Source organism: Lolium rigidum, chromosome 1 (genome assembly GCF_022539505.1).
Source record: "Lolium rigidum isolate FL_2022 chromosome 1, APGP_CSIRO_Lrig_0.1, whole genome shotgun sequence".
NCBI classification, from domain to species: Eukaryota; Viridiplantae; Streptophyta; class Magnoliopsida; order Poales; family Poaceae; genus Lolium; species Lolium rigidum.
The window spans coordinates 83,671,757-83,690,610 of record NC_061508.1 but is presented as its reverse complement, the minus strand read 5'-3'; the positions used below and the strand labels follow the sequence as shown (position 1 = coordinate 83,690,610).

At 44.1% G+C, this 18,854-nt stretch overlaps 1 protein-coding gene across 2 annotated transcripts; it reads left to right on the top strand.

Annotated features, from left to right (window-relative positions):
• Nucleotides 1-5,101: 5,101 nt before the first annotated feature.
• LOC124676739 (ervatamin-B-like) lies at nucleotides 5,102-6,563 on the top strand. Of its 2 annotated transcripts, none has more exons than XM_047212774.1 (2): nucleotides 5,102-5,717; nucleotides 6,097-6,563. In XM_047212774.1, the coding sequence occupies exons 1-2, from the start codon at nucleotides 5,102-5,104 to the stop codon at nucleotides 6,561-6,563; spliced, it is 1,083 nt and encodes a 360-aa protein (XP_047068730.1). The 2 variants fall into 2 exon arrangements, with proteins under 2 accessions (XP_047068730.1, XP_047068735.1); XM_047212779.1 differs by having other exon boundaries at nucleotides 5,102-5,726; nucleotides 6,109-6,563.
• The last annotated feature ends 12,291 nt before the right edge of the window (nucleotides 6,564-18,854 follow it).

Sequence of the window (18,854 nt, the reverse complement as noted above, 5' to 3'; positions counted from 1 at the left end):
AAAAAGGAAAGAAAACAGAAAAAATAAACCAGAAAAGATAAAAAAGAAAAAACGAGGCTAAACAGCCACAAATGGGCCTGGCCCATACCCGACCAGGGGGTGTGCGGTGGCCGGTAGCCACCGACCTGGTCGGTGTATAGGTTTTGCCATTTGTTTTGGTGTGTGCTGTACACCGACCTGGTCGGTGGGACCAGGCGCCGCACACCCCTAGGCGGGTTGTTGGGTCGGACCAACATTCCCACTCTTTTTTTGTTTCTATTGCTTTTTTTTTGTTTTTTCTGTTCTATTTTTCTTTTTACGTTTTTTAAAAGCTGATTTTTTTAGACCCGATTTCTAAAAATTATTTTAGTTTTTCTGAAATTTAAATATTTTTAAAATTTGAATATTTTTTAGATTGGAACAATTTTCAAATTGGAACAAATTTTAAATTGGAACAAATTTAAAATGGAACAAAAAAATTCAAAATTTATTATTTTTTATATATGAACAATTTTTGAATTTGAACAATTTTTTTATTTGAATAATTTTCGCATTTGAACAATTTTCGAATCTGAACAATTTTGTATTTGAACAATTTTCGCATTTGAACAATTTTTTCATTTGAACAATTTTCACATTTGAACAATTTTTTTATTTGAGCAATTTTCGAATTTGAATTTTTTCGAATATTTGAGATAAAACATTTTACATTTAAATATATATTTAAATTTAAAAATTAAATCTTAAAAGAAAAAATAGAAAAAAAAGAAACAGAAAATAAAAAGAAACAAAAAAAGAAAAAAACAGGACTGAAAAAGAAAACATAAATAAAAAAAGAAAAGAACAGAAAAAAGATCTCAAAAAAAGAAAAAGGCCAAGTGGGCCAACACCCAAACTGGGCCGGCCCGTACCGCGCGCGGGGGTGTGCGGCACGCGGTACGCGCCGACCTGATCGGTGTATAGGAAATCCGATTTGTTTTAGCCCCTGTGGTGTGATTTGTGGGCCACTGGTTTCCGCAGTTGCTTCTAGCACTTGCATGCCCAGCTGGGATACAGCCCATCGAGCTGACCAGGCCCCCTGTGCTTCTTGAGAGTGACCGTACCCCTTCGCTGCCTAAACGCCCCAGAAAAATGCCGGGCTATTTGATAAAATGCCCCACTTTACTTTGCCATTTGCTCCAAAAGGCACATTTACTTTGGCATTGATAAAATGCCCTACTTTACCTTGCCCATTTGCTCAAATGCCCCATAAAGATGATTTACTCCAAGTTGAAATAATCTCCTCGTAATCTAATCTTAACCTTCAAGTGGATTGATCCAAAGCTGGCTAAGCTTATCTCTCTTTCACAGTCGCTCGTGCCTCTCCAGTACGAGCAGAGGCAGGCTACGCCGGCCATGGCAAGTAAGCGACGAAGAGTGCCACGACCAAGCCCAGCGCCGCCCGCTCTCTCTTCGCCGACACGTCCCTCTCCGGTCTCCGCCGACGCACCCCTCTCTCCGCGACTCTGTTGCTTGCAACGAGCGAACGACCAGCCTAGTCCATTGTCGTCCACAATCGGCAGGCTCGAGGCAGGCAAGGCCGACTCGGTGTCGTCCCCTTCGCCACTACAATCAGCTGTTATTAGACGGACGGCACGGACCGCGAGTCGCCAGTATGCGCCGCCGCCGCCATCCATCGTCCCCGGCGAGCTCGCCCTAGCACAAGGTCGCGAGAGGGAGGGGCGGAGAGGGACGCGGCAAGGAAAAGAGACCGCGGTGCCGGGGCTTGGACGCCGCGGCCGGGCGGTGTCGTCGCCGGCGTCCACCTGCGTATTCGTACGGGAGAGAGATGCAGTTGTACGGGTGCCAAGCTTTGGATTAATCCACTCAAGGGCAAAGGGGTAACTGCATGTTAGCGAAATTAAGAGAAGATTATTTGAACTAGTACCAGAAATTCATCCAAACGGGGCATTTTAGCAAATGGGCAAGGTAAAGCAGGGCATTTCATCAATGCCAAAGTAAATGTGCCCTTTGGAGCAAATGGCAAAGTAAAGTGGGGCATTTTATCAAATAGCCCTTTACTTTGGCATTGATGAAATGCCCTACTTTACCTTGCCCATTTGCTCAAATGCCCCATAAAGATGATTTACTCCAAGTTGAAATAATCTCCTCGTAATCTAATCTTAACCTTCAAGTGGATTGATCCAAAGCTGGCTAAGCTTATCTCTCTTTCACGATCGCTCGTGCCTCTCCGAGACGAGCGCAGGCAGGCTACGCCGGCCATGGCAAGTAAGCGACGAAGAGTGCCACGACCAAGCCCAGCGCCGCCCGCTCTCTCTTCGCCGACACGTCCCTCTCCGGTCTCCGCCGACGCACCCCTCTCTCCGCAGCTTGTCGCTTGCAACGAGCGAACGACCAGCTAGTCCATTGTCGTCCACAATCGGCAGGCTCGAGGCAGGCAAGGCCGAGTCGGTGTCGTCCCCTTCGCCACTACAATCAGCTGTTATTAGACGGACGGCACGGACCGCGAGTCGCCAGTATGCGCCGCCGCCGCCATCCATCGTCCCCGGCGAGCTCGCCCTAGCACAAGGTCGCAGAGGGAGGGGCGGAGAGGGACGCGGCAAGGAAAAGAGACGGCGGTGCTGGGGCTTGGACGCCGCGGCCGGGCGGTGTCGTCGCCGGCGTCACCTGCGTATTCGTACGGGAGAGAGATGCAGTTGTACGGGTGCCAAGCTTTGGATTAATCCACTCAAGGGCAAAGGGGTAACTGCATGTTAGCGAAATTAAGAGAAGATTATTTGAACTAGTACCAGAAATTCATCCAAACGGGGCATTTTAGCAAATGGGCAAGGTAAAGCAGGGCATTTCATCAATGCCAAAGTATATGTGCCCTTTGGAGCAAATGGCAAAGTAAAGTGGGGCATTTTATCAAATAGCCCTTTACTTTGGCATTGATGAAATGCCCTACTTTACCTTGCCCATTTGCTCAAATGCCCCATAAAGATGATTTACTCCAAGTTGAAATAATCTCCTCGTAATCTAATCTTAACCTTCAAGTGGATTGATCCAAAGCTGGCTAAGCTTATCTCTCTTTCACAGTCGCTCGTGCCTCTCCAGTACGAGCAGAGGCAGGCTACGCCGGCCATGGCAAGTAAGCGACGAAGAGTGCCACGACCAAGCCCAGCGCCGCCCGCTCTCTCTTCGCCGACACGTCCCTCTCCGGTCTCCGCCGACGCACCCCTCTCTCCGCAGTTGCTGCTTGCAACGAGCGAACGACCAGCTAGTCCATTGTCGTCCACAATCGGCAGGCTCGAGGCAGGCAAGGCCGACTCGGTGTCGTCCCCTTCGCCACTACAATCAGCTGTTATTAGACGGACGGCACGGACCGCGAGTCGCCAGTATGCGCCGCCGCCGCCATTCATCGTCCCCGGCGAGCTCGCCCTAGCACAAGGTCGCGAGAGGGAGGGGCGGAGAGGGACGCGGCAAGGAAAAGAGACCGCGGTGCCGGGGCTTGGACGCCGCGGCCGGCGGTGTCGTCGCCGGCGTCACCTGCGTATTCGTACGGGAGAGAGATGCGGTTGTACGGGTGCCAAGCTTTGGATTAATCCACTCAAGGGCAAAGGGGTAACTGCATGTTAGCGAAATTAAGAGAAGATTATTTGAACTAGTACCGAAATTCATCCAAACGGGGCATTTTAGCAAATGGGCAAGGTAAAGCAGGGCATTTCATCAATGCCAAAGTATATGTGCCCTTTGGAGCAAATGGCAAAATAAAGTGGGGCATTTTATCAAATAGCCCTTTACTTTGGCATTGATGAAATGCCCTACTTTACCTTGCCCATTTGCTCAAATGCCCCATAAAGATGATTTACTCCAAGTTGAAATAATCTCCTCGTAATCTAATCTTAACCTTCAAGTGGATTGATCCAAAGCTGGCTAAGCTTATCTCTCTTTCACAGTCGCTCGTGCCTCTCCAGTACGAGCAGCAGGCAGGCTACGCCGGCCATGGCAAGTAAGCGACGAAGAGTGCCACGACCAAGCCCGGCGCCGCCCGCTCTCTCTTCGCCGACACGTCCCTCTCCGGTCTCCGCCGACGCACCCCTCTCTCCGCAGTTGCTGCTTGCAACGAGCGAACGACCAGCTAGTCCATTGTCGTCCACAATCGGCAGGCTCGAGGCAGGCAAGGCCGACTCGGTGTCGTCCCCTTCGCCACTACAATCAGTTGTTATTAGACGGACGACACGGACCGCGAGTCGCCAGTATGCGCCGCCGCCGCCATCCATCGTCCCCGGCGAGCTCGCCCTAGCACAAGGTCGCAGAGGGAGGGGCGGAGAGGGACGCGGCAAGGAAAAGAGACCGCGGTGCTGGGGCTTGGACGCCGCGGCCGGGCGGTGTCGTCGCCGGCGTCACCTGCGTATTCGTACGGGAGAGAGATGCAGTTGTACGGGTGCCAAGCTTTGGATTAATCCACTCAAGGGCAAAGGGGTAACTGCATGTTAGCGAAATTAAGAGAAGATTATTTGAACTAGTACCAGAAATTCATCCAAACGGGGCATTTTAGCAAATGGGCAAGGTAAAGCAGGGCATTTCATCAATGCCAAAGTATATGTGCCCTTTGGAGCAAATGGCAAAGTAAAGTGGGGCATTTTATCAAATAGCCCAAAAATGCCTAAACAGCAGGCAAGAATGCCAACAGCTGCTGACCTCTCCGTAAATAAACAGCTTCTGACCTCATCTCGATGGAAAAAACAGGATAAGTAAGCAAAGGGATTTGGTTACCTTGTGTGTGGATCACTGGTTGCTACACGCATTTGCCCATGGAGCTGTTCAAGCACGTGTGCGGCATGCGACCAAATGCCCAAACAGCAGGCAACGGACACAACAGCTATTGAGTATTGACCTGCGACTTCAAAAAAAAAAAAAAGGGTATTGACCTGCGACTTCAAATCACTTGTATACGGTATGACTTGTGTGCAGCATGCTAGCGCTTGTGCTTGTCTCCACTATATAAGAACCAGCTGATCGGCATGTCTACCACACCAACCCATCCATCTCACGATCGACATAACAAGCTTTACTAGGTAGTAGTACTACGTACACTCGAAGCTACATACATAACATAACTAGCCTTGCCAAGGTGACAATGGCGCGGAGAGCGCTCCTGCTCGTGATCACCATGGCCACCGCCGCGCTTGTCTTACTGCTGGCCGTGGCTCCAGCGCCAGCGATCGCCATGGATTTCAGCGACAAGGACCTGGCGTCAGAGGATTCCCTGTGGGCCTTGTACGAACGCTGGCGCGCGGAGCACACGGTATCTCGTAATCTCGGCGAGAAGGCCAGCCGCTTCGATGTGTTTAAGAAGAACGTTCGGCTCATCCACGAGTTCAACCTCGGCGACGAGCCCTACAAGCTCCGTCTCAACCGCTTCGGTGACATGACCGCCGACGAGTTCAGCCGTGTCTATGCCTCCTCCCGCGCCTTCCACGGCGACCGGAGGAGCGACAGCTTCATGCACGGCAGTGCTGCCGCCTCCAGCCTCCCCTCGTCGGTGGACTGGAGGAAGAAGGGCGCGGTGACGGGCGTCAAGGACCAGGGGCAATGCGGCAGCTGCTGGGCGTTCTCCACGGTCGCGGCCATCGAGGGCATCAACGCGATCCGCACCAAGAAGCTGATATCTCTATCGGAGCAGCAGCTCGTGGACTGCACCGCGTCCAACTGGGGCTGCAGCGGCGGCTGGATGGACACCGCATTCCAGTACATCGCCAGTGGCTGCCGAAAACTTGTTTTTACAGGCGCCTGTACCTACCGGAGTGACGTCAGCGATGACGTCAGCCATGTGCTGATCCATTTTTGTACCAATTTGTGAAACAAAATTGAAACATAATTGAAACATAATTGAAACACTAATATTTTTGTGAAACAAACCGTAGTAACGTCAGCAATGATGTCATCAGTTTCACTTTTTGTCAGACTGTTTCACAATGTTTTTCATGTATCACTTTAGTTTCATAAAAGTTTCACTTCTGTTTCAATTATTAGTTTTATATTTGACAAATGTCAAAAGCCTCACCAATCTCAAAGCAGAGAGTGAACGCTGGATTTGACTCCTTTACCTACCGGCTACTGTAAATTCGCCGCTCTCCAGTGGCTGCGGAATCGCCTCCGAGGCCGCGTACCCCTACACTGCCCAGCAGGCGCCCACCTGCAATACGTGTGTCCCCCGCGTGGTCAAGATCGACGGCTACCAGGACGTGCCGGCCAACAACGAGACGGCGCTGCAGGTGGCGGTGGCGGCGCAGCCTGTGTCGGTGGTTGTCGACGCGAGCGGGTTCCAGTTTTATTCTGAAGGGGTGTTCGCCGGAGAGTGCGGGACTTCGACCAACCACGCCGTGACGGCGGTGGGGTACGGCACCACCGTGGACGGCACCCAGTACTGGATCCTCAAGAACTCATGGGGCGTAGGGTGGGGCGAGAAAGGATACATCCGCATAAAGCGCAACGTGGAAGACAATCGGGGACTTTGCGGCATCGCCCAGGTGGCATCCTACCCTGTCAAGACATCGCCCAACAACAAACAGGGGGACGTCCTCCGCGATGAGCTCTGATTAATGCCACCCTATGGCATATCCACGATCAATGGATTATACTCCATAATAAATAAATAAATTAATAAACATGACGAATACATCACATGCTGCACCACCTATCATGTACTTGTAATACGGTTTCAACCGATTGTATGCCTACAATGTTTTATGACAACGTGAATAGTATTGTATTATTACGTTCTAAATTTGTATTTGCAAATATTATCATCAATGCTAATTTTACCAAGTATTACATATCACCTTGCTGCTAGTAGCAAAATTTCTACGAACAATAATGCAAGGTAGCTACCTTTTCTTTTTCTCGAACAACGAACATACCTTTTTTTTCACTCTTTGTCAGAAGTCTATCGAGATGACCGCATATGTGATATGGTTTGTATTGAACCATCATTTCTTAAACATTTGCAAATGTGAGACTTATGAGAAGCATTCAAAACTTTACAAGCTCAAATCCTAAACCGTACATGTATTATTTGATCAGTTATCCCAAAAGATAAATTTTGAGGATTGCTCTTGCCCTGTCAAGACTTCGCCCAACACCAAGCATGAAGATATCATCCGCATCGAGCTCTGATTAGTGCCACCCTATGACATTTCCATTATCAATGGATTATTACTTTCCAAAATAAATAAATAAATAATCAAACAAGACGAATACATCACATGTTGCACCACCTATCATGTACTTGCAATACGGTTTCAACCGATTGTATGCAAACAATGTTTCATTAGATCGTGAATAGTATTGTACTACCTTCTAAACTTGTTTTGGCAAATATCATTATCAATTTCAATTCAATCAAGTATCATATGGTAGCTACCTTTTCTTTTTCTCAAGCAACAAATGTACTCCCTCCGATCCTAAAAAAGTGTCCAACAGTTAGTACAATTACTTTTTATAATTAAATCCTTCTAAAACAAAGCATATTGCGGTCGTTCCTGCCGGAGTCTACGCCGCGCGCATGCGTGCGCCCCTTGCCGCGATGCCCCCGCGTGAGTCTCCACGCGCACGAGCCAGCTACGGTGTCCCTTTCCTGATCAGTGCATTTGGTGGAGTGCGGGTTGAGACCAAATAATTTTCGAGGTTGTTTTTGCTAAATGTACCATCAGACATTTTTTTAGGATCGGAGGGAGTAGCTTTTTTTCACTCTTCGTCAGAAGTCTATCGAGACGACCTCATATGTGATATGGTTTGGTATTGAACTTAACAATATCGTTTCTTAAATATTTGTAGATATGAAACTTATGAGAAGCATTCAAAGCTTTACAAGAGGAGATCCTAAATTGGACATGTATTATTTTGTTGGCTATCCCAAAATATAAAGTTTGAGGATTGCTCTTATCACTGTACCATTGTCAAATTATTTGTCACCGACAACTGGAGATTTCAAAAGAAATAATTTCATGAGAAAGTGTAGAGTGGGAGGATAACATAACTTGAAGAGATTATGAATATTTGGTGATGGTTGATATGACTGAGACAACATATGTAGTTCCGCTAATCATTCATGTACCATATCCAGAAGTTATTGCATAAGATGCAGGAACTTCTATCAAGATTTTTGTTGAACCATGGAGAGCAAACTAATTTCCATAACCCACTAATGGTTTGAAGATGAAATGAAGTCTATAAATTAGAAAATAAAAGTTGCCCTACTCTCTCCAATGAATGGCTTGAATCCATGAGAACCTAAAGGAAATCTATGTTTGAAAGGTAGTTTGAAGGTTGGCGATTTCCTTGGAATATATAAAACCAAATGGATTTTCAGAAACACATATATGAATAATATTCATGTAGCTCGAGTTGTTTTAGTAGGTTCAAAGATCGATACTAAAGTTTGTTGAGGTTATACTGGCATAATGCCTAGCATTATGCAGTCAAGAGCTTTGCTTGGATGAAGTGGTTAAAAGAGTTTTGCTTCATATGGAATAACAATGAGGATGTTTTTTCTTTAAAGGAAAATTTGGGCATAAGATACTCTTACATACTATATATGGACGAGATATGGTTGACAAGATATTTCAATCTTAACAAAAGTGAAAAGATTCATTAAAATAGAAGGAGAAACTTTTGCAAAGCAACATACTTATAGGGAACTAAAATCTTTGAAGATAGATAGAAGCATCTATAGTGCTTAGCCAAAGCTTGTGCATTGAGAAGGTCTTAATAAAAGATGTTTTAATATGGAGAAATCCAGGACATGATGATTTATGAATCACATACAAAAGTATTTTGCAAGATTTACTGAGCAAATAATGATCAAGCATATGATATTATGGCTATATTTTCTTCTACATATATCTAGATCCATAATATATGCTATGATCACAACTACCACAGTTGTTCCTAGATTGTACAATAAAATTGCTAAGCTTACAATTATAGAAGTATCTTCAAAAGTCTATTGTAATGACCTCATATGTGATATGGTTTGGTATTGAACCTAACGTGTCATTTCTTAAATATTTGTGGATTTTTAAGATTATGAGAAGCATTCAAATCTTTACCAGTTCAAATCCCAAATCATACATGTATTAGTTTGTTGGTTATCGCAAATATAAAGTTCAGGGATTGTACCGCTGTCAAATTATTTGTCACAACCAACGGGAGATTTCTAAAGAATAAATTTTATGTGAAAGAGGTGAGTGGGAGGCTAGTACAACTTGAAGATATTATGATTCTCCATTGATGGTTGATATGATTGAGACAACAGAAGTAGTTCCGCAAATCATTCATATAACGGATCTAGAAGTTCTTGCATAATATGCATTTTTTTGTCAATATTGTTGTTGAACCATGCAGAGCAAACTAATTTTGATAACGCCAGCGGAGAAGGGTGTTCGCCGGAGAGTGCAGGACTTCGACGAACCATGTCGTGACGGCAGTAGGGTATGGCACCACAGTGGACCGCACCCAGTACTGGATAACGGATAACTCAGGGCGTCGGTTGGAGCGAGAAAGGGTACATCCGCATAAAGCGCAACATGGAAGTCAACCAGAGACTGTGGGATCCCCCAGGTGCCTACTTACCCTATCAAGACATCGCCCAACCCCAAGCGTGGAGATGTCCCCTGCGACGAGCTCTGATTAATGCCACCCTAGCTATGACATATCCATGATAAGCCTAGTTAGTGATTTTTTACTTGCATGGTGCAAAACATATCTACTTAGTGATTTTTACTAATGACTTAAACATATATGTGCTATATGTTTACAGAAGTAAAAAATTGAATGATTTGAAAAGTTCAAAATTTTAGAAACCAAGTGGGATATTATCGTAACAGAATGATTAAGTTTTCACGATTTGTTCATGGAGACATTAATCAAATATTTAGCAAAACCTCTTGGTGTTGATGAGATCATCTCACACACTTGTGCCACTTGGAACTCCGCGGAAAAAGGAGAAAGATGCAATCAAACCTTGTTTGAGATGGTGAGATCTACGATCACACTATTGTTGTTATTTTTGTATTGCGTAATAAAATTGTTATACTTACAATTATTAAAGTATCGTTAGAAGTCTATTGAGATGCGCATCCGAAGGGTGTGTTAACACTTTGTTTTCAACCCTTTCTACATCCTGCATCACCGCCTCCTTTCTTTCCTCGTGCCAGCGCAGGAGCTTTGCTTCTTTGGGATCCACGAAGTACCGCTGCAGACGGGACTGAGCGGGAAGTACCACACAACTTTTCGAGGAGATTTTCTCGTCCCTCTTGTATCGAGATTTGCCGCACAGTGGGCATGTATCGAGCTTGGCATGCTCGTTCCGATATATTACGCAGTCACCGATGCAGGCATGGTATTTCTTGTGCAGTAAATCGAGAGGGCACACGATTTTCTTGGCCTCCTGTAGGCTACCGGCACACGTGTTATCTTTAGGAAAGTGCATCTTCAAGTATCCGAAGAGTTCGTCCACGCTTGTGTCCGTCCATTTGTGTTTTACCTTCATCTCCATAATATCGAGAGCTACTCTCAGATGGCTCTCCTCCGTCCCGCGAGCTGCGTCGTACAACGGAGTTCTCGAGTCTACCTCCAGTTGATCCAGCTTAGACTTCCGTCTACCAGCGATTTTGGGGTAGGTCGATGTGTTGCTGAGAAGTTCTTCAACATGACGGTCCTGCACGGCCGCGATTAGCGGGGTATTTCTACTCATGTCCTCATCGGCCGCATGTTCTTCCCGGCCTTCTTGATCACCATCAACGTGTGCGACATCCTCTTCAACCTCGTCTCCATTACCGTATGGGGCATCCTCTTCATCACCTTCGTTATCATCATCTCCACCATCATCATCATCATCATCATCATCATCATCATCATCATCATAATCATCTCCATCATCATCACCTTCGATATCATCATCTCCATCATCATCACCTTCGATATCATCATCTCCATCATCACTCATCCACTGAGTATGCCCCTCCATGAAACTATACCTGAGCAGGTGCTGATTCACTATGCCTGAAAAGGGGTTGAACAATGACCCTAGATTCCATCTTCGACAAGGACATATTATATCCTTTCGCTTATTTCGATACATGTCAGCTGTCGCGCGTTCCACGTATCTATCCACGACGCTTTCCTTCATCTCGATGACCATCGTCGCCTACAAGACAAGATAATTGATTACACCGCCGTCTCGGTTTTCACGGAAAAAATTCGGCATGACCTTTGCTAAATATTGTCATGTTGGAGTTCCAAAAATTCGCCGGAACGGAAGTTAATCAACATTCCGGAAAAACATTGGCAACTCAATGTTCTTGCACACGTCAACAAATGCAAAAAAATGCATTTATATATATGGAACCGCCTTTTGCCATCACAAGTGACATAACCGTGACTTTTCGCCAACTCATGAACATTCCACTCATTAGTTATATACCTATTAGTTGACGCGACGTCTAAAAGCACCGGAGAGACGCCACACATCGACCTTATGTTCGAGAGATCTAGAGATCTAGACATAGAGAGAGATCTAGTGGGAAAGGTGGTGGGAGGAGATTGATCTAGATCTAGATTATGCAAATCATGCTAGAGGGGCTAGCTAGTGCATGATTTGCTCAAATATATCAATTTTTTTGGTTGAAATAGATAAAATGGATGGGGGAATGAGCTACCAAGTGCTTGGGTTGATTTGCCATCACATATGAGTGTGTGAGGGTGGTGGTAGGTGGCTGGTCGACTTAATAGGATGTCCCAGGTTACCACCGGCGCCTACGGCTGCATTTGCTAGCGGTAGAGCCCATTACTGCCAGCACCTACGGCCCGCAATCGCCAGCGGTAAGTGCAGCCTGGGTGGCCCACCCTTCCACCCGTTACCCCCGGCGCCTTCGAAGTGGGTTCGCCAGCGGTAAGTCCCACTACCCCCGGCGCTATTGGGCTGAACTCGCCGGCGGTAAGGCCAGGCCCGACGGTGGCCCCGCGGCCCATTATATCGCCGGCGCCTACGTGCGAACTCGCCGAACGTAGCCCCTCCTTCATTAGAACAGCTTCATGCACGCTCATCATATCCGGCGTCAGCTGCTTGACAACAAGTGCGCACATATGTGATAAGGTTTGGTATTAAACCTAATGTATCATTTCTTAAATATTTGTGGATATGGAACTTATGAGAAGCATTCAAAGATTTACAATCTCAAAACCTAAATCATACATGCATTATTTTGTTGGTTATCCTAAAATATAAAGTCTTAGGATTCCTCCTATCATCGCGACTGCTAGCACATTATTTGTCACAAACAACTGGAGATTTCAAAAGGAATAATTTCTTGCGATAGAGATGGGTGGGAGGATAGCACAACTTCATGAGAATATGAATCTTCGTTGATGGTTAATATGATTGAGACAACATAAGTAGTTTCTCTAAGCATTCATATACCGGATCCGTAAGTTCTTGTATAAGATGCAAAAACTGTCAAGGTTGTTGTTGTTGATACCCCCCTAATGGTTTGAATATAAAGTAAAGTCTTCCAATTAAAAAATAAAATTTTGCACTATGCACTCCAATGAATGGCTTGAATACATGTTCAAAATAAAGTTCAAATGTTGGTGATTTCCTTTAGGATTTGAAACCAAATGGATTTCAAGAAAAACAGATGCGAATAAGATTCATGTAGCCTTAGTTGTTTTAACGGGTTCAAAGATTTAACTACGACAAGATCGTCTTATAGTAGAGATGTTTAAATATGTTTTGGTTATATTAGCATAGTGTCTGGCATTAAAGATTCAAGGGCTTTGCTTGGATGAAGTGGTTAAAATATTTTAGCTTCATCTGGAATGGCAAAGAGAACTGTGTTTTCATAAAGGAAAGTGGGAGCATAACATACTCTTAGATACTATATATGAACGACATATGGATGACAAGATATGTTAATCTTAAGAAAAGTGAAAATAGTAGTTTTAAAGGAAAGACTTGGGCAAAGAAACATACTTAGAGAGCACTGAAATCTATGAAGATAGAAGCGCCTATAGTGCCTAGACAAAGCTTGTGCATTCACAACATCTTAAAAGGTGTTTTAAGATGGAGAAATCTAAGGAAGGATGTTTCCCGAGTCACATATATAGAAGTACTTTGCAAGATTTACTGATCAAATAGTAAGCAAGCACATGATATTATGGCTAAATTTGTCTCTGCATCTATATCCGTAATACGTGCCATGACATGTATAAAACCGGTTGTTTCCAATTACCCTAAGAGTTAGCAGAAGACAAAGGTGATCCTAGTTCGGATCATTGGTGAGTAGCTAGTTAATAAAGTGAATCAAGCATGATTAAGAAAATGTTCCGAATTATTTGGAAAGATCATTGTAAAATTTACATTTATGCTAAGTTCTTAGTAATTCAAACATGTACAAATATAATATGACTATTCGATATTGGTGCAATAAGCTAGTAATGCTCTATTGTAAGCTCGGATGGAGATCTATTGGATTAAAAGGTTCTTTACTGAACAGAGTATGGCACACAAGATTACGTTTCACCTTGTCCATGTCCCTATTTAGAAAGTACATGTGGAACTAGAAAAAATTATATAGATCTAAGAAAGTCTCATTCGAAGGAGGAAATCTATACCACACCCCAAGCACGCATGAGGAACACTTTATTTCTGTTGGTGAAACTCGAGCAGCTGGATTGTTAACTCTAGTTCAAGTGGACGAACGAAATAAATATGCCCCATAGAAAAATAATAATAAGGCTATGTATCTTGAATACGAGATTCAAAGGAAAACTCATAAAAACATATAGGGAGATAAACTCATAAGCACGTAGGAAAACTCATATACGCGTGCTAAAAGGCCAAGGCCAAAAGGGAGAATGGACTATAAAAAGGCTAAATCCCATAAAGAAAATGGACTATGACATGGCCAAGGCTCGAAAGAAAATGGACAGTAAATTGGGCACGACGCAGAAAATAAAAGGCCAAAGCTATGGGCTTGGCCTATTAAACTGATCATATTTTACAAAAAGATGGTAAATGGGCCCAAATTTTGGGCTCGAACCATGCATGTAGATGTCGAAAATGGACGGTGCTGATTTCGATCCACGACCATATGGTTTGGTCACAGATCTACCACATAGGATTCGCCATGTCAGCTCTGACGTGTACATGCCAGATTGCTCGTGACCAAAAATTTGGTCATAGAATCTATGACCATTGATTTTGAGCTTAATTGTCTATGGCCATTCATAAAAAGGTCATTCTGATCTGTTAATGACTCTGAACTAGCGACCAATCGCCTTTGGTAACAATAGGCTTATAAATGATAGACAATGAACATCGACTAGCAATATGGAGGCTCGCAAGTTAGCACATTTCTTGTTGTGCTAGTTCCGCCTCTAGGACTACCTTATGTGTTGTTTGATGATCATGGGTATGGTTAATTTAACAAGGATGCCAGCAACACTGAGAGTACAATGTTAGCAAAACAAGGGTACTGAACCGACCCCAGATCACTAATATCTTACAAGATGTTTTAATTATGCGCTGTTAGTATTATACTTGTCAACACCCGGATTTTTAAGTCCAGATGCCTATTATGCCATACATCGCAATCCCAGGAAGATTGTTTTTGCAGAGGTTGTACTCTTGTGCCACAACTTTTGATTACATCCGTTAGGGATAACCCTGAATCATCGTAACTCAGTACGCGGATCATCAACCATAACCTTTCACTTATATACCCTAGTATAGGCACCTCTCCCCATGAGCTTGGCCTCCCAGTAAAGACAAACCGTCAACCTGGGAACTGCACAGGGCTTGGGTCTGACATTCACCTCATATTCACGTCATTTCACTTTCAACGGAGGCAGCCTCGGCATAACCCCTATGACGCTTGTTTAGAGGGAACCCATACTAAAATACATAAACTTCTAGTTAAGCCCTATCCATAATCAGGTATTGTGGGGGTACTTGTATAATTGGAATGGTATCGATCCGAACCCAATCATCAGTTTTTGTCAAAATTCACCAAGTCATTCATGTCATATTCACCTTCAAAATCTTTCAATGGAATGACACATCATTCCAAGGTTTTCGAAGTCATTTCATTTTACATGTTCTCATCTAGAGTAGTCAATTTTATTCGTTAGCACTAGCAACTAGTCATGAGGGGTGCTAACTAGTTTGTATTGCTTTAGGCTAAGTTTGATGCTCTTGTTCTACTCTATATCTAGCCCAAGTGAATCATAAATTAAAAAGTATACTTTGATAAACCAAAGTCAAATAATGGAAAGGTAAAAACATGGGATAAGATCATTAAGCATAAAGTAACATGTAATGATGCCTTGCTCTTGTAGAGCTTTGCATTAGGGTGGCTTGCAAGAATATTAGCTTGCCTTGAGTGGGGTAGTGATCAAAATTTTCTTCTTCTTCTTCTTCTTCAAAGTAGACCTCCTCCTCCGGGTATTCCTCGGTACTAGCGTCTATAAGCGAATACGAAGTATACCATGACCAAACAAATCTTAAGTGCTAGACTAAACACACCAATGGTTCACACAAACTATGCTAGCATCACATCATTATTAGCATGGTGATGGACTTTGTTTTCTTTTAAAGAAAATAATTTCCTTTCATTACAAATATTGATTAAGATTTCTATTTAGTTCTTTGGAGAAATAATTTCCTCTCATTGAATCCTATTAAGATTTAATCTCCTCAAATAATAAGGTATGAACACATGTTGACCAAGGTCAACACTTCATATCTATCACTTGGAAGAATGATTTAAATGAGGTGCTACACCTCATGCAATTTAATACTAGCATGGTAATGATTTAATATCACTAAGTAATAAAATATGAGGTTCATTAGACCAAGGTCATTACCTCTTATTGAATTACTTAGGACCAAGATTTAAATGAGAGAGTAAATCTCATACTATTTAAATAAATTTATTGAGATAAATTAAATGGACTAGAAATGGCCACATAGCCATTATTTTGCTCTAGCCCATGATCATAGTAAACAACTATGCCATATTTTTACATAATCATGTAGAGTATTTGAAATGTAATTTATGAGAGTTGGAATCAACTCAAAATCATTTATGGTTAATTTTTAATAAATGTTTGAAATTTGAAAAGGCCCTGCCTTGTTATTTTTACTATTTGAATTCTACAATAAATCTAAGGTTGAGTCCAGTGTGGTTGTTTAGATAATTTCATAACATTTACAAATATATAAAATTATCAAATTTGGTTTAGTAGATTTCATTCTATTAAATTTTGAAAATGGTTCCAGTATTGAATTTGGCTAAATCGATTTAATTCAAATTCAAACGATTGGGCCAGCGTGGGAAAACGACTTGGGCCAGGGGAAAAAGAAAAACGGGCCGGCCCACATCGCGTCTAGCACGAGCAGGCCGTCTGACGGGGGGCTCCACCGGTCAGTGCCTCATAGCGAGCGAAGCGGTATGGGCGAGCGTGAGACGTAGGATTAGAAGATGATCTGACGCCCGTGGATCGTCATCGTCTCCGACGAGATCCGGCGTCTCTGGCGGCGAGGCTCGGGGGTTGGCGGCTTACCGGCGGTCCAGCGGTCGTCGGCGAGGTGCTGCAGCGGCGTTGTCGAGGACGGCGAGTCTCCTGGTACCGGCGGCGTCGCTCGAGGTGGCTCCAATCGACGGCGCGGTGCTGCGGGTACTGGCGGGCTCCGGCGTCAAATTGAGGTGGCTCCGGCGATAATGTGGCTAGGGATTTGTTTGAGGAGAAGCAGAGATGGGAGGAGAAGCTGTTGGTGTGGGGAATGGAGGCGCGGGAGTGCCCTATTTATAGCAGCGAAGGGGAGCTGCGGGTGCCCGTGGAGGTCGATCATGGCGCGGCGTCTCTCTGGTGCGCGAAGGGGCAAGGTAAGGACGGCATGGGGTAGCTGGCATCATGGCGATGCTCGACGGCTCGCTGGCGCAGAGAAAAGAGGAGGGGGCGGCTCGGGATCATGCCGCGTCTGCCACGGTATTGGCGGCGAAAGTTGGAAGAGGACGACGGCGATGGTGCACGCGCGTGCATTCGAGCATGTCTACACGCTAGCTGGAGAGGTGTTGACGCTCGGTGCAGAGGGAGAAGCGTAGGGGAGGACGGAGGAGATGGGGCTTGGCCATGCTCTGGCGCGTCCAGAGCGTGGTGATAACGCCGGCTGGCACGCCTGGGCGTTCTGGGCGCGTGCTGGGCTGGCCAATGCCAGCCTCTCTCGTGCCAGGGCTAGGCATGGTGATGATCAGGGCTGCCAGGAGATGCTCCAGGACAAGGAGAAAGTGAGAGGAAGAGGCAGGGGTGATGAATGGCATGAGGGCTGGCATGGTGCACGACATGGTGATTTGCTGGTCACTTTGTGGCTTTAATCATCAATGGCATGTACTTGGTTTGGTCCAGGAGACATAGGGGTACAATGATCAGCAAAGATTGCCTCTGGTTTAGGCAAAGATTCATTGGATAAAAGAGTGTGTGTAAAAAGTAGATTTCTGCCTGCCAAGTGCTCGATGAAATGGCCAAAAGAACATTTTATTTGAATTTTGCAAATATTTTTGGTGGAGTTGATTTGAATAATGTTTGGAGCAGAATGGTGGTGGTGGTGTGAAAAATGGTGTTGGTTTGTGAAATTTCAAAAAGTGGATGATCTACTCTTTGTTTCAATGTTTCCACTTGTCATTCTTATATTGAGCAATAGAGACAGAGTCAACCATGTTGGTCAACACACAAAGTGTTCACCTTGATGTGCTCTTGGATGAGGTGGAAAGAATTGGGAGAGTTTGGTTTAAGAGTCTCTTAATCCAGAGGCTCAAAGTGGGTATGATGATATAAATTTCAGTTTTGACCATTATCATATGTGATTAGAATTTGAATTTTCCTTTGCTTTGATTTGTGTTTCTTTGAGTCAAAAGTGTTTGTTATTGGTCTATTGATGTTTCACAAGCATTGGCACAAGCCATTATGGCCTTGGTTGAAGATTTGCATAATTGGCCATAACCACATATGTGGCTATTTGTATTTTTTTCTTATTCTTTTGTTTTATTTCCTTGTGACCTCTATTAGCAAGGTTTAGGGTTTTAGATGTATTGGTAGCAGTCAAGCAAACAAACATGGCACAATTCAAACTAAACATGCATGATCATTATACACACTATGCAATATCTTAAAAGTTTTTGTTAGTTCAAAAATTTGAACAATTGGATTTCCTTTTCTTTATTGAATTGAAAACTGGGGATGTTACAATCTTGAAGTGCTATCTTTTGCAGAAGTCCTTACACCATGAGATCATCAAGGAATCTCATTCTGGAAGACATGTATTGATTACTGTTAAAAGTGTATCGTGGTAGGAGATGAGAAAGCGGTAGTCATATATGTTGGGGGATGTCTGAGGACTTGTTGATTAACGATTTGGATATTTCTCTTTTTATAATAGAGAGATACGCTCTGGGCTCTTTCGGCATTATCATGTTAACTATTGACTATCCAATCACGTCGTGATAATGATCACAAGGATATCGGAAAACATAATGAGTAAAGAGAATGAAATGGATATGAGGATAACAGGTATAGTGATCAAGAGCGAAATCACGAGGATACCGAAGTCTCGCATCGGGTTATCATTAGTATCACTGAGCATAGCGATTAGAATTTGTAATAGCACAAGTTTCGCTGAATTTATTCGAGTATGCAAAGGAGCAATCGTGGATGTCCAGGTCCCAACGTTGGCTATTGATCCAAGGGCGTTTAGATTCATGCATGCAAATATCAAACCTACTTGGGTCGAAAGCTTAAAGTAATTTGATCTTTAGTGAGAGTTGTATGTA

Coding starts and splice junctions, on each gene's coding strand:
- LOC124676739 (XM_047212774.1), top strand. CDS start 5,102: ATGGCGCGGAGAGCGCTCCTGCTCGTGATCACCATGGCCACCGCCGCG. Junction 5,718..6,096: donor GGACACCGCATTCCAGTACA/TCGCCAGTGGCT, acceptor TAAATTCGCCGC/TCTCCAGTGGCTGCGGAATC.